Genomic DNA, 15,367 nt, shown 5'->3' with positions numbered 1-15,367 from the left:
AAACCATTTTCTGATAATGATTTATTGATACGTACATGTGGCACGTCCTGGCAGTCAATCACGTAACATCTTGACACTCACTCAGAGCCATTCAGTGTTGTTGTTTATGTATGTAGCTAGTGGGCTAAGCAGTAGCACTAGCAATGCCAATCAAAAGGCGATAACTCACAAATGCGGAATTTCCGAGTATGAAAGTGAGAAATCAGATTATGACAGTGACAGTGAAGAGCTAACCCGCAACCTTTTGGCCATTGAGAACCTTGAATCTGAAGACCCTGGCCCACCAACGAAGTCCCAGGTCCCTCTGAAGATGCTGGTGGTGATGGAGGCAGACCAACAATGGATGGAGTACGGGAGGTCTGCGGTAGCTAGAAAGCCGCCAGCCATTTCACCCCTCTTGGCCCTGCTGTTGATTTTGATGAGTCCCAGTCTGGAATGCGAAGCCTGGAGTGCTCCAAGCTGTTTCTGACAGACAAGCTGGTCAGAGACATAGTGGGGGAGACCAATCGCTATGCCTTGGAGCTACAGGAGAAGAGAAAGCCAGGAGTGAGGGGGAAGCTCACTAAATGAGTGACAACCACAATTAGTGAAATTAATACCTTTCTGGTGACAGTCCTTCTCTTTGGAAATAGTGAAGAAGAACTCCCTAAGGGAATACTGATGCACAAATCCACTCTCTTTTCCCAAGACCTCTTCCTAGTTATGCTTCGATGCCTGCATTTCGTCAACAATGCTACTGCCAACCTACAGTGCCTTCGGAAAGTAATTTGACCCCTTGATCTTTTCCATATTTTAAATCCTCAGGAATCTACACACAATACCCCATAATGACAAAGCCTAAACAGGTTTTTAGACATTTTTACAAATATATAAATAAAACAAACAGAAAGACCCATTGTTATGAGATTCGAAATTGAGCTCAGGTTTCTACATCTTGATTGGAGTCCACCTGTGGTAAATTCAATAAATTTCAATTTATTTAGAAAGCCACACACCTGTCTATATAAGGACCGACAGTTGACAGTGCATGTCAGAGCAAAAACCAAGCATTGAGGTCAAAGGAATTGTCCATAGAGCTCAGAGACAGGATTCTGTTGAGGCACAGATCTGGGGAAGGGTACTAAAAAATGTCTGCAGCACTGAAGGTCCCCAAGAACACAGAGGCCGCATCATTCTTAAATGGAAGAAGTTTGAAACCACAAAGAATCTTCCTAGAACTGGTCACCCGGCCAAACAGCAATCGGGGGAGAAGGGCCTTTGTCAGGGAGGTGACCAAGAACCCGATGGTCACTCTAACAGAGCTCTGGAGTTCCTCTGTGGAGATGGGAGAACTTTCCAGAAGGACAACCACCTCTGCAGCACTCCACCAATCAGGCCTTTATGGTACGACAAAAGCCACTAGTTAGTAAAAGGCACATGACAGCCTAAAGACTCTCAGACCATGAGAAACCAGATTCTCTGGTCTGATGAAAACAATATTGAACTCTTTGGCCTGAATGCCTAGCGTCACTTCTGGAGGAAACCTGACACCATCCCTACTGTGAAGCATGGTGGTGGCAGCATCGTGCTGTGGGCATGTTTTTCAGCGGCAGGGACTGGTAGACTAGTCAGGATCGAGGCAAGGATGAAAGGAGCAAAGTACAGAGAGATCCTTGATGAAAACCTGCTCCAGAACGCTCAGGACCTCAGACTGGGGTTAAGTTTCACCTTCCAACAAGACAACGACCCAAAGCACACAGCCAAGACAGTGCAGGAGTGGCTTTGAGACAAGTCTCTGAATTTCCTTGAGTGGCCCAGCCAGAGCCCGGACTTGAACTCGATCAAACATCTCCGGAGAGACCTGAAAATAGCTGTGCATTAACGCTCCCCATCCAACCTGACAGACCTTGAGGGTATCTGCAGAGAAAAATGTGGAAACTCCCCAAATACAGGTGTGTCAAGCTTGTAGTGTATAGACCCAAGAAGTCTCTAGACTTTAATCGCCCCCAAAGGTGCTTCAAAAAAGTCCTGAGTAAAGTGTTTGAATACTTATGTAAATGTCATATTCCTTTTATTTATTTTTGTAAATAAATTAGCAACATTTCTACTATCCTGTTTTTGCTTTGTCATTATGGGGCACTGATGAGGGGGGAAAACAACATAATCAATTTTAGAATAAGACTGTAACCTAACAAAAATATGATAAAAGTCAAGGGGTCTGAATACTTTCCAAAGGCACTACTCATTCAATAATTGTTGATAGACAAAAAATATTTTTTCACCTCTTCCACACTCACCTTACAGAATTCAAAATTACAATTTGTGTCTTTCATAATTTGGTCAGATATAGAGTACCAGAAAAAAGTTTGGACACACCAAGGGATTTTCTTTATTTTTACTATTTTCTACATTGTATAATACTAGTGAAGTCATCAAAACTATGAAATAACACATATGGAATCATATAGTAACCAAAAAAGTGTTTGTAACGGTAGTCCTCCTCCTCTTCAACCGAAGAGGAGGAGTAGTGATTGAACCAAGGCGCAGCAGGTTGTGAATACATAATTTATTTAAAGAAAAGACGAAAACACGAACTTCACTATAAACTAACAAAACAACAAACGGAGTAGACAGACCTGGACGACGAACTTAAATTAAATACGAAGAACGCACGAACAGGGAAAATAGACTACACAAAATGACGATGTACAAAAACAAACCGAACAGTCCCGTATGGTGCGACAAACACTGACACAGGAGACAACCACCCACAACGAACACTGTGAAACAACCTACCTAAATATGACTCTCAATTAGAGGAACGCCAAACACCTACCTCTAATTAAGAGCCATACCAGGCAACCCTAAACCAACATAGAAACAGACAACATAGAATGCCCACCCAAACTCACGTCCTGACCAACTAACACATACAACAAACTAACAGAAATAGGTCAGGAACGTGACAGTGTTAAACAAATCAAAGTATATTTTAGATTCTTCAAAGTAGCCACCCTTTGCCTTGATGACAGCTTCACTTGGAATGCTTTTCCAAAAGTCTTGAAGGAGTTCCCACATATGCTGGGCACTTGTTGGCTACTTTTCCTTCACTCTGCGGTCCAACTCATCCCAAACCATATCAATTGGGTTGAGGTTGGGTGATTGGGGAGGCCAGGTCATCTCATGTAGCACTCCATCACTCTCCTTAGCCAAATAGCCCTTACACAACCTGGAGGTGTGTTGGGTCATTGTCCTGTTGAAAAAATAATAATAGTCCCACTAAGCGCAAACCAGATGGGATGGCGTATCTCTGCAGAATGCTGTGGTAGCCATGGTGGTTAAGGGTGCCTTGAATTCAAATAAATCACAGACAGTGTCACCAGCATCACACCTCCTCCTCCATGCTTCACGGTGGGAACTATACATGCGGAGATCATCCGTCCACCTACTCTGCTTCTCACAAAGACACGGCGGTTGGAAACAAAAATCTCACATTTGGACTCATCAGACCAAAGGACAGATTTCCACCGGTCTAATGTCCATTGCTCGTGTTTCTTGGCCCAAACAAGTATTTTCTTCTTATTGGTGTCCTTTAGTAGTGGTTTCTTTGCAGCAATTCGACCATGAAGGCCTGATTCACACAGTTTCCTCAGAACAGTTGATGTTGAGATGTGTCTGTTACTTGAACGCTGTGAAGCATTTATTTGGGCTGCAATTTCTGAGTCTGGTAACTTTACTGAACTTATCCTCTGCAGCTGAGGTAACTCTGGGTCTTCCTTTCCTGTGGCGGTCCCCATGAGAGACAGTTTCATCATAGCGCTTGATGGTTTTTGCGACAGCCCTTGAAGAAACTTTCACATTTCTTGACATTTTCCGGATTGACTGACCTACTTGTCTTAAAGTAATGCTGGATTGTCATTTCTCTTTGCTTATTTGACCTGTTCTTGCCATAATATGGACTTGGTCTTTTACCAAATAGGGCTGTCTTCTGTATACCCTACCTCCTTGTCACAACACAACTGATTGGTTCACAAAGCATTAAGAAGGAAAGAAATTCCACAAATTAACTTTTAAGGAAGGCACACCTGTTAATTGAAAAGCATTCCAGGAGACCACCTCATGAAGCTGGTTGAGAGAGAACCAAGAGTATGCAAAGCTGTCATCAAGGCAAAGGGTGGCTACTTTGAAGAATGTAAAATCTCAAATATATTTTGATTTGTTTAACACTCTTTTGGTTACGTATGTGTTATTTCATAGTTTTGATGTCTTCACTATTATTCTACAATGTAGAAAATAGTACAAATAAAGAAAATCCCTTGGTGTGTTCAAACTTTTTTCTGGTACTCTATATCTGACCAAATTATGAAAGACAGAAATTGTAATTTTGAATTCTGTAAGGTGAGTGTGGAAGAGGTGAAAAAATATTTTTTGTCTATCAACAATTATTATATGTTTTGAGAATTTTCATTGTTGGACATAAAAGATGGTAAAAACTCCAGGAAATCGGCTCCAAGTGATTTTATTTTGGAAATCTGTTCCCAAATATTCTCATGCATAATAGAGACATATGTGGTCATATACTAATAATAAATAATAATTATTTTGATTTATGTAGTGATTTTGTACCAACTGAGGTACTCAAAGAGCTCTAGGGAGAAACTCGCCTCATCCACGATCAATGTGTAGCACCCAACCATTTTTGTGCCAGATTGCTCACCACACATCAGCTATCAGGTGGAGATGTGAGGAATGATATATGCCAATTCGGAATGAGTGGGATTATTTGGTGGCCATGATTGAATGTGGCCAGGTTGGGAATTTAGCCATGACACCGGGGTAAACACCCCTACTCGTAAAATAAGTGCCATGGGACTTTGAATGACCACAGAGAGTCAGGACACCGTTTTAACGTCCCATCTGTACGATGTCACCCTACGCAGGGCAATGACCCCAAACGTAATGAAAATTTGAATTGATTATTTAAGTCAAATATTATATCTGTTTAGGCTTCTTGAAGTCAATTTGCAATCTAAAAATATTTGTTTTATTATATTCTGGCCCCCCGACTATCCGCTCAAGAAAGAATTGGCCCACGGCTGAATCTTGTTGAGGATCCTTGCCATACCGCAACCATGTCGGCCACAAGGAGTCTGCATCACCTGATGGGAAAGAGAAAGATCAAGTCAGACTGTACTTGACTATAACCTCAAAATGGGGGCAGTGGATAAGGCAGACATTATAAACAGTTCGTGGAATGTGCTTGGAAAACTACCAAGTGGTATAAGAAGATCATTTTCCATTTGATCGTCACTGCTGTCCTCAATGGCCACATAATTCACCACCAACTAACAGGTGAGATTATTACTGAACAGGTTTTTTTTTGCAATTGGACATACAGTTCACATACAAATCACATAGTCCAGCAGGTATTTGAAATAATTGTTTCATTTTATGATACAAGTATCGAACTTGGTACACTAAAATGTTCCTTATTGTATCGAGTATTAAAGATCATAGGCAGTCTGGGAAGCCTGTCAGTCAACCAGGGTGGCCTATCAGGGCAGTCCTGATAATGAGTGGCAAGGGTGTGGCATTGAGAGAGAGTCAACAGGTGAAATCAACTTGGTTGATCAAGTTAATCTCAGTAGTATGCTGCTCCACTCCGAGGGCTTTTGTACAGCTGCCAAACAGCTGCAATGATATACAGTATATTATGATATTCTGTTTTGTGTCAATTTTAAGAAGTGTGACAGGAAACAGCCCTGTACACGTCACTTTAGGTAAAATCCAATAGGAATGCATTATGTCCAGCAGACAGGTAATCCATTAATATTATACCTTTCAGTCTTTACACAAAGTGAGTAAACTACTACATAAAGATGTCTAGCTATAGTGCCATTGCAGATGTAATAACCTATTATACTCTAAAAGACCAGTTTTCCAAAATGACCACCAACCAGCTACATTGGTTCTAATTGGACAGGATTCACATGGACATAAATAATTGGTACATACATGGCTTAAAATGTTTGTGGTGGTGTGGAGAACAGAATAAAATGACACAAGTATGCCTTGTGGTGGAAATGCACCCTAAAACTTTGAATTTGCCATAACTTCATTAGTAAGTGGTGTATTTAGCCTAATGCTAGCCTTGTTCAGGATAGCATGGTAAATACAATATAATGGATCATGTATGTTTTTTTTAAGATGTTTTTGAAAATAATTGCCCAAAATGCTGTCTAAATCACAGATTTTGATTATATTTTCATATCTCAATTGAGCCGATTTACGTTTCAGCATGCTCCTAATGATTTCACAATATTGTGTGATATCTGTGGATTAAAATGATATACAACATGTGCGTAATGGCAGCCTTAGTATTCCCATACATCCCATTTAAAAAGGTAGATTTCTATTGGAATGGCTTCACATCCATGGTTCCATTTTCAACATTCTAAATAGGGAAAGGGGGATACCTTAGTCAGTTGTCCAACTGAATGTATTCAACTGAAATGTGTCTTCTGCATTTAACCCAACCCCTCTGAATCAGAGAGGTGCAGGGGGCTGCCTTAAGTCGCCATCTTCAGCGCCCGGAGAACAGTGGGTTAACTGCCTTGCTCATGGGCAGAACAACAGCTTTTTACCTTGTCAGCTCGGGGATTCGATCCAGCAACCTTTCAGTTACTGGCCCAACGCTCTAACCACTGGGAAACCTGACGCCCCAATACAGGGAAGTAAGTACAGGGAAGGTTTCTTGTCACCTTTCTTGAAATTGTGTGCTGAATGGTTGCAAATTTTCTCATGATGCAGTTAAAACTGGCATTCGGGTGCAGCTTGGATGTTTCACCCATAAAACAAGAATAATTATCTTTCACAATTGGCTGAAAGGTCTCAGCATAAAAGTATTTTGTTAAAATGAGTTACAAAATCCTTGGGCGAACAGACAGTTTACCTGTCTGGTGGACATTTATTCATTCCCATGGGATTTGCCCTAAGTACAGGGCAGGTTTCCTCTTATTTTATTTTCCAATTGAAACAAAACAGAATATCATATTGTATATTACTGCAATCACAGTAGACTTCAGGGAACACCCATATGACATTTTAGAGTGTTTACTTGTAAACTTTTGGAACTAACCATGAAAACATTGACCAAAAAAAATGTATTTTGGCACGCATTTTCACCACTTTTCTACTTAAAGCTTAAAGGATGCATCTATATATGGCATTTCTGGGCCATTTTATTGTGTTTTCCAGACCCCCTCAAACATTTTAAGCCATCATTGGGCTGTATCTACTGTACAAATTATTTATGGAGATATGACCAAGTGAATCTTGTCCAATATGTCCCCATGTAGCTGGTTGGCCACCAGGGGGTAATGGGCAAAATCTTCTTTAGACATGCTCCAGCTGTGTGTGAAATGTGGTGACTATCACAAGTCCAAAATGTTCTCCCCTCGCCGCTGGACTGAGGTCAAAAGGACCTCAATATGACCCTCATGAAGGTCTTGAGTATTATAATCAGCATTATTGTCTACATTAATTGTGGGGTTTATTTAGTGGGTAGATAACATTACAAAGTCATTTTTAGATTGTTTGGAATGATTAAACCCTATTTTATTCTAACAGGAAATCCGAATGGCAGCCATTTTGTTAAAATGGCCGCCTTTGTTGACTGACAGACTGCCTCCAATCTTTAAGTTGTTCCTAAAGGTATTTAGTATTAGTATACCAAGCTTGATACTTGTATCATGAAGTGGAACGATTACTGGTATATTTGGTTCTTATCCGCTGGACTAACAGTTCCATAATTCAATTATATTGACAATATATCGCCCACCTACACAATCCCTCATCATCCTCTCCCCTCCCCTATAGGTGAGGTGATTACCTACCAAAAGTACCAAGAGAACCTCATGAGAGAGCTAATGGAGGAGCACCACACCCCTCCGTGTCCACGTCCATCCGCTGGGTGCCGTCCTGCTGCAGACAATTTCCTTCCCCTCACTGCGTGGCATTTTCCCTCCGAAGTCCCTCAAATTGCTGCTCAAGGCAGTTGCACACAGAGGCACTGCAAAGTCTGCCTGTCCAGAACCAGGAGAAGGAAGCAGAGGAGGTTGACAAAGTACATGTGTTTAGCTTGTGACACACCCCTGTTTGTTGCGCCATGCTTTGGGGAGTACCATATGCTCAAGCACTATTGAACACATCTGCAGCAATTACTGACTGACTGACTTGACAGGTGACCTGCCATTACAGTATGCCTTTAGGGGTGGGAATGGAGTTTCTGTTGTTCAATCACTACATGAATATTGAAATATGAGTTATGCATATTTATACGTTGTTAGTCTTTGGTTTTTGTTTTACCTCTAGTAATGTTTGTTTTGCTTTTGTTGTTCAACCACTACTACTACTTCAATTAAATAGACAACTTTTACACATAGGCCTATGTCTCTACAGTTTTTCTGGAGGAAAAAAAATCAAGAAAAGGAGTAAACGTTCAAACAGAATGTTGCTAGCATAGAAAGATGTCCAGTTCCAAATAATTGTCAATACTGTTTGTGTGTGTGGTTTCTGGAAGTACAGAATAAAGAGGATTTATTAGTAATTAGAATACAATATCAGGATATAGCAATAAAACAATATTACAATTAAGTAACATAACACTGCTATAAAAAATAATAAATTGCTTTGACAACATCACAATTAAGAATGAAATACATACGAAACAGTAACTGAAGAACTCCCCAAGGGCTCCACAAGGGGGCATAGCAGAGCTATGCTAAGCAGGCCAAAAAATGATGAGGCAGGACCGCTTCAAAGGAAACAAGCTAATACTTCTCTTAGCATTGATTTACAGAGATAATAGAATACTGTAGCTAGCAACATAAGCACAATTGAGTATAACACATAAAGGTTATGAAATTAGTATCTTGCGTGTCCGCGGTTATGAAGGAATACACAGAATACAGAATGTATGTTCCATACATAGCTACATACAGTATGCTACAGTAGAAACAACATAAGATATACAGAAACTTTTATGATAACGTAATAAGGTACTTACTTTCATAGGAACGCACACATGTCCAAAGTAATTATTAGTAAGAAAAACAACAATGAAGGCAATGGTCTGACTGGAGATGAGAAAATGTCTGCATACTTGACTTGGGGAATCACTGGATAGTGCTTGTGCTCTCATCGAAGAGAGAAGTTTGTTCGGCTCATCCTTGCTTGACATTAGCATAGCAAATGTAAATAGTCTGCCACAGTGAAATTGGCTACTCCTATGTGAATTAATGAGCAGGTGGAACGCACCTCATTTCAAACTGTTGTTTGAATATTATTTGAAATTGACAAGTTGAAACATCCTTTAAGGTAATTAGCAGGCAGCGTACCTTGGTTTGAGGGCAGCGTGGGTTAAATGACCTGCTGTATAACAATAACATTTTGGAACAGTGAGCACATCATGACACCCGCAGTAAAAAAAAAAAACTGACTCTGGGGTACCATTAGGGATATTTGAAACTCATGCGTGAAAAGGTTCCAGATCAGGTTTTAAAGTTTGAATGGAATTTTTAGCTTAAACGGTGTAAAAGGGGTCACGTGCTAAATAATAAATATAATAACTAGATAGTAATTTTCCATGACGAAAAAGGGTGGCACTTGCTTTAGCTCTTTAAACATACGTTATAGGTAGTGGAAGAAGTGTTCTGATTTTAGAATTGATAAAGCAGAGATTTCATGCCCTCTGTTTTAATCAAAGTTTTTGTTGGACAAGTGGTCAAAATGGATGTATTTTTTTTAATTGAAAGATAATGTATTTGATGCACATACTAAAACAGCTGTAAAGTTTGGCTGGTAGAATATATTTCAGTTCTGATTTCAGATTTGAATAGCAGAGACATAGACCAAGATGGCATACCCTCAGTTATTGTCTAACTTGTTAGGAAATAGGCAAAAATGGCAGTTGTTTGTAAAGGTTGACAGAACATCTAGTTGATGCGGTTACTAAAACAGCTGTACTGTTTGATTTGGTTCAAGATAATTATGTTCTGATTTCAGATTTGAATAGTAGGGAAGTTTCATAGGCTCTAAGTTGTCTAATTTGTTGGGAAAGTTGTTAACATTTTAGTTTATAAAAGTTGATAGAAAATGTAGTTGATGCAGTTCCTAAAACAGCTGTGTCATTTGATTGGTATTAGATATTTATGTTCTGATTTTAGATTTAAAAAGTAGAAAGAAGTAGGCAAAGATTTCTTATGCTCTAAGTTTTTTTATAACTTGTTGAGAAAGTGGTATCAAAGTATCTGATTTGTATTAAAAATGCAATATTTTTTTACTGTGAATTTTGGAAGTCTGGGAGTTTTAAACAATGGAACATTTAGACTGCTGAAGAAATCCCATTAAAGTGGATGAGGTTTTTTAAGAAGGTCAAAAAGTTTAATAGTTAAAAAAAAAAAATGTAATTGTATTAAAAAGTTGTATAATACAAACTTAATCCAGATCAGTCTACACATTTGAACGTTTGAATGGCATTTCTAGCTTAAATGGTGTAAGAGAAGTAGCATGCTAAATAAGAAGAACAAGAACAAGAAGAATAAATAATTTTTATAAGATTTAAAGTGGGGACCTTTGCTTTTGCAAGTGCCATTAAAAAGTTTTAAACAAGTGGTACATTATTTAAAGTGTTACTGCTTTCCAAACCGCACTAACAAGATTATATTTTGAGTTTGACAGTCGAACTAAGATCATGAGCCCCGATTCCTACTCGAGTTAAGCGTGCGTAAATGGAACGTTATTCTTTTTTTATGCGCTTTTCTCTCTGCGTATTATGACCATGAACTTAAGGTCGAGTAAATGACGGAAATGTGTCTTGAACTTGGCAACTTTCAGGATGATTCAAACCTTTCATCAATATACAGTATTTTGTGCGTAAAGGTTCTCCAAACATACTTTCCTAACACAAAAATTAGCCTAAATAATTACAAAATTAGACTTTTTAAAATCTACCAGTTAGTGCTGAAAAGGAGACGAATATGCATAGATGGCTTTCTTTTATTGATCCATATATTCTCAACCCGTTCTCTCAATGTATTCTATTGAGTCTGTCGACAAAATACTAATTTAAGGTACACCGTATTTATAGGGTTGGCTTTATTACCTCTTAAGGATCGTTCCCTTTTTTTAAATGTTTTGCCTAAAATGACATACCCAAATCAAACTGCCTATAGCTTAGGACCTGAAGGAAGGATATGCATATTCTTGATACCATATGAAAGAAAACACTTTGAAGTTTGGGGAAATGTGAAATTAATGTAGGAGATTATAACACACTAGATCTGGTAAAATATAATCTTATAAATGCAAGAGAAAGGCCATAATGTATTATTCCAGCACAGGCGCAATTTAGATTTTGGCCACTAGATGGCAGCAGTGTATGTGCAACGTTTTAGACTGATCCAATGATGATCCAATCAAAATGTTGTATCAAGACCCAAATGTGCCTAATTGGTTTATTAATACAGTTTCAAGTTCATAATTGTGCACTCTCCTCAAACAATAGCATGGACTTCTTTCCCTGTAATAGCTACTATAAATTGGACAGTGCAGTTAGATTAACAAGAATTTAAGCTTTCTGCCCATATCAGATATGTTTATGTCCTGGGAAATGTTTTTGTTACTTACAACCTCATGCTAATCACATTAGCCTACGTTAGCTCAACCGTCCCACGGGGGGGGGACACCGATCCCGTAGAGGTTTTAAGATAAATGTTCTGAAAACCCAATTGAATGAAAACTCCATTAAAATATGTTGGTTTAATTAAATTGATTCAGAGTGCACAGCGTAGTCACACCTGCAGAGCGCGTTGCATGACTGAATAAGGTAATTCTGAGCACCAAATACTGAGAAGTGCGTAGGAAAGTCATGGGTAGGAAAGGTATACATTCCTAAGTCGGGATCAGGACCAAAATAACAACAAATCTCAAAATTGTTAGGTGGATTCAAAGATGTCATGTCAGCCAGTGGTTCCTGGCCTTAAGGGGTAAAAAATATTTTTTTTTTTTCAGTTCAGTTCACATAATGTAAAAGTATGCATTAAGGTGTCTACAATAGAACATACTTTAATAAATGCATTTCTATATCTTCCAAAACCTTTTTTACAATTGTGGAGTACAAAGATGGTAGCGCATCGGCTTCAAAACAGCGCATGCTGTTGGTCATCTAGTGTTTATGTACATCATTGGTGTGCACCCAGACACACACACACACAAACACGCACACACTCCTTACCTTAAAATAAGGACACAAACTTTGCTCTTCAGTTGGTGTTCACAAAAGTTTGTGTGTATATCACAGACATATGCCTGTACTGACCGCCATAAACCTACAGTAACTCCTTGTCCCTCTCTCTGTCCACAGATCAAGGTCAGCAGCATTGTTAGGGAGATGAGACTGCAGCGATATGGCATGATTCAGACCAAGGTCAGTACAGTAGGCCTGCCATACAAAGGTTAGTGGTCAGAGGTCAGGGGTTAAACGTTTTTTATGGCCATTCAGGGTACCAATGATTCTTTGTCTATGGCCTCCATAATCCTGTCCACGCTATTGTTTCCTACATAATCAGATAATAAATTACACATATTCCAGAAACCCATGTTGAGTAGTAGTTCTTTGGACCTACTAACCTGGTGTGGGTTTCCAAAGACTTCATAGTTAGTCGTATTTTATTTTTCTCTACCACCCAGCCACACAGCAGCGAGAGAGTAACAACAATAAAACCAATGCTTGAAAGTCAATCTATGCATGACCAAATCTAATTCATAAAAAAAATAAAGCACTTTGCGGTTGGAGTGGCCTGAGTCTGGTTGGACGAGAGAAAGTATTTTAGCTAAGAAACTTACGGGAAACCGACCCTCATCATTAATGACAGTGTGTGAATAGAGTAAATGGACCCCCAGAGAGCTAGAGAAAGAGGCTGCCACCCAGAAGCTATTTCCCCCTAACCACTAATGTACCATATCATTAGTCATTAAAACATCCTATAACAATTTGACTACAGTCGGCTCTTTACTGCACTCTCTGTGTGTGTGTGTGTGTGTGTGTGTGTGTGTGTGTGTGTGTGTGTGTGTGTGTGTGTGTGTGTGTGTGTGTGTGTGTGTGTGTGTGTGTGTGTGTGTGTGTGTGTGTGTGTGTGTGCATGCGTTTGCATGTGTGTTTGTGTGTTGTAACACCTGTCTTGTCTCTGCATAGGAACAGTACCTATTCTGCTACAAGGTATGGTTGGAGGTTCTACAGGGCATCCTGCAGCTGCATGGTAACCGATGGCATCCTGAGAGCCCCCACAAATTGTAACGCGAGAGCCCCCGCAAACTTATGGGCCCTCACAAACACAGTAACCGATGGCAACCCGAGAGCCCCCATGAAGATAACCAATTTGTTTAACCAGTTACTTCCCCCCTTCCCAAAGAAGATACCTTATCAATGAAGATGTGTAATATTTGAATAGTTGACTATGTAAGTTATACATTTGTTAGCAGTTGATTTTGTTATGAGCACTGTAAGTATGTGTTTTAGCCAACTACTTTATTTGTTGTCATGCCTAACATGACTATTAACAGTTGGCTATAGCACATATAGATGGAAGACCAGGCTGTTTCTGCAGAGTTTTGATATTTGGGTTATGAATTTATTGATGGAGGTAGACATTCTTACTGTTGGTTCTTTCTTTGTTCTCAAACTGTGATTATAGTATTTAAAAATTGTGAAATAAATGCATGCTAATCATTTATTAATTCTGTCCATGACTGAAACCAAAAGTGAATCGAATCAAGTGCCTTGGAAAGACTTGCAGGTTTATGTGACACTGATTCATAATCCAGGTTTCTGGGGGTAAATCCAAACATGCGATCTTGGAGTGCTAAGAGACTCATATTTTTGTTTGTTTCACCCCCAGAAACCTGGAAACCAGGTTTGATTGAACAGGACCCTCAGTACACATGCTCTGTGTGTTTCTGTAAGGAATGTCTGTCCGATACTGTTTTTGTTCGAATCGTGTTGTCCCAAAACTTTTGCAGCACTGTAGTGAAACTTTATTCATTTTGCAGTCTAATCTCTATGACCACTGAACAAGTGCTTGAAGTTTGAAATATAATGGGGGTCAAATGCACAAAATCATTGTACAGTAACATCACCATTGTAGCTGCAGTTTCAGTAGCATGATAATATACCTCACTGTAACATTCACTACCAGTACAGTATAGCCTCGGTCTGATCACTATGTATTACTTTGGACCGTCACAAAAAGTTGTTCTGAAATACTGCTTTGTTTCACGGCGTGGTAAGGGCTGGATCACAATTAGAAACTGATATTTTTTATTTTCAGTAGGTCACAGGTGCTGTATATGACAAGGCAGTTGGCTATAGCAATATCTACAAGCAGAGAGAGCGAGAGAGAGAGAGAGATTTACCTACAAGTGCTAACTGACAGAACATGGAAAAGAGTCCCTCTGCAGGCTTACTGAAGGGTAAATAAGTGTGTCTCAGAGGTGCCCTTGTGACTGCATGGGAAAAAATATCTTCTCCTCTCTAACTATAAGGCACATGTGAGAGGACTATCTTTGCTTTAGCTGTAAGGAGAGGAGGAGAGGATGTCCAGAGGTGATAGAGGAGTGTGGTGAACATGGGGAGGTGGTAGAGTAATTAGTTGTGGTGTGTTCAGTGATTTACAAACCATGGGAACATGTAGAAAGGAACTCACCAACTTCCAGTAAATCATCTCTGTTGGGTTCACAAAGAAACACACACACACAACCATCTTTTCTGTTAATACATTTTAAATGCAGGCTGTAACACAACAAAATGTGGGAAAAGTCAAGGGGTAGAATACTTTCTGAATGCAGTGTAAATAGGGGACTTCACATTTCACCAAAACACAACATAATGATAGCTTCTCAATGTAGTTTTTTTAACAACCAGTTAATCCAATAGCAAAAAATGCTAGATCATTTTTTTTTAATTGCCCTTTGAATGTAATATGCTATAATAACGTACATTACACCGTTTTTACATTAGGCAATACACTTGCACTACCGACTGAAAATCACATTTCTATCCCATGTGTTATCAAAGTTGTGATCCCTGAAGACAACGTTCACAATCATTGATGCAAAAAATAAAATGTTAAAGAAATTCAAAAGGGGTGATGGTTTTAATTAATAATAACTTTGATCCAAATGTGCAACTTGTCCAAACAGATCCTCAAGGTAGATGGATTATTTTAAATATGTTATTGGACAATAAACATAAATGGCTTATTAACCTATACGGTCCGAATAATGATGATCCAAGCTTCTTTGACAATATATATAAGAATGTATCAACTCT

At 39.2% G+C, this 15,367-nt stretch overlaps 1 protein-coding gene across 1 annotated transcript in view; it reads left to right on the top strand.

The window, feature by feature from the left end:
- Positions 1-15,167, top strand: part of LOC129853821 (tyrosine-protein phosphatase non-receptor type 13-like) — a 129,679-nt gene extending 114,512 nt beyond the window's left edge. Inside the window, exons 35-36 of the mRNA XM_055920242.1 lie at positions 12,404-12,466; positions 13,235-15,167. Of these exons, the coding sequence (XP_055776217.1) occupies positions 12,404-12,466; positions 13,235-13,336 (165 nt within the window). The 3' untranslated portion in view covers positions 13,337-15,167. The remainder of the gene's footprint in view (positions 1-12,403; positions 12,467-13,234) is intronic.
- The last annotated feature ends 200 nt before the right edge of the window (positions 15,168-15,367 follow it).

Source organism: Salvelinus fontinalis, chromosome 1, assembly GCF_029448725.1.
Source record: "Salvelinus fontinalis isolate EN_2023a chromosome 1, ASM2944872v1, whole genome shotgun sequence".
Taxonomy (NCBI): Eukaryota; Metazoa; Chordata; class Actinopteri; order Salmoniformes; family Salmonidae; genus Salvelinus; species Salvelinus fontinalis.
This window is presented reverse-complemented; position numbering and strand designations above follow the sequence as displayed.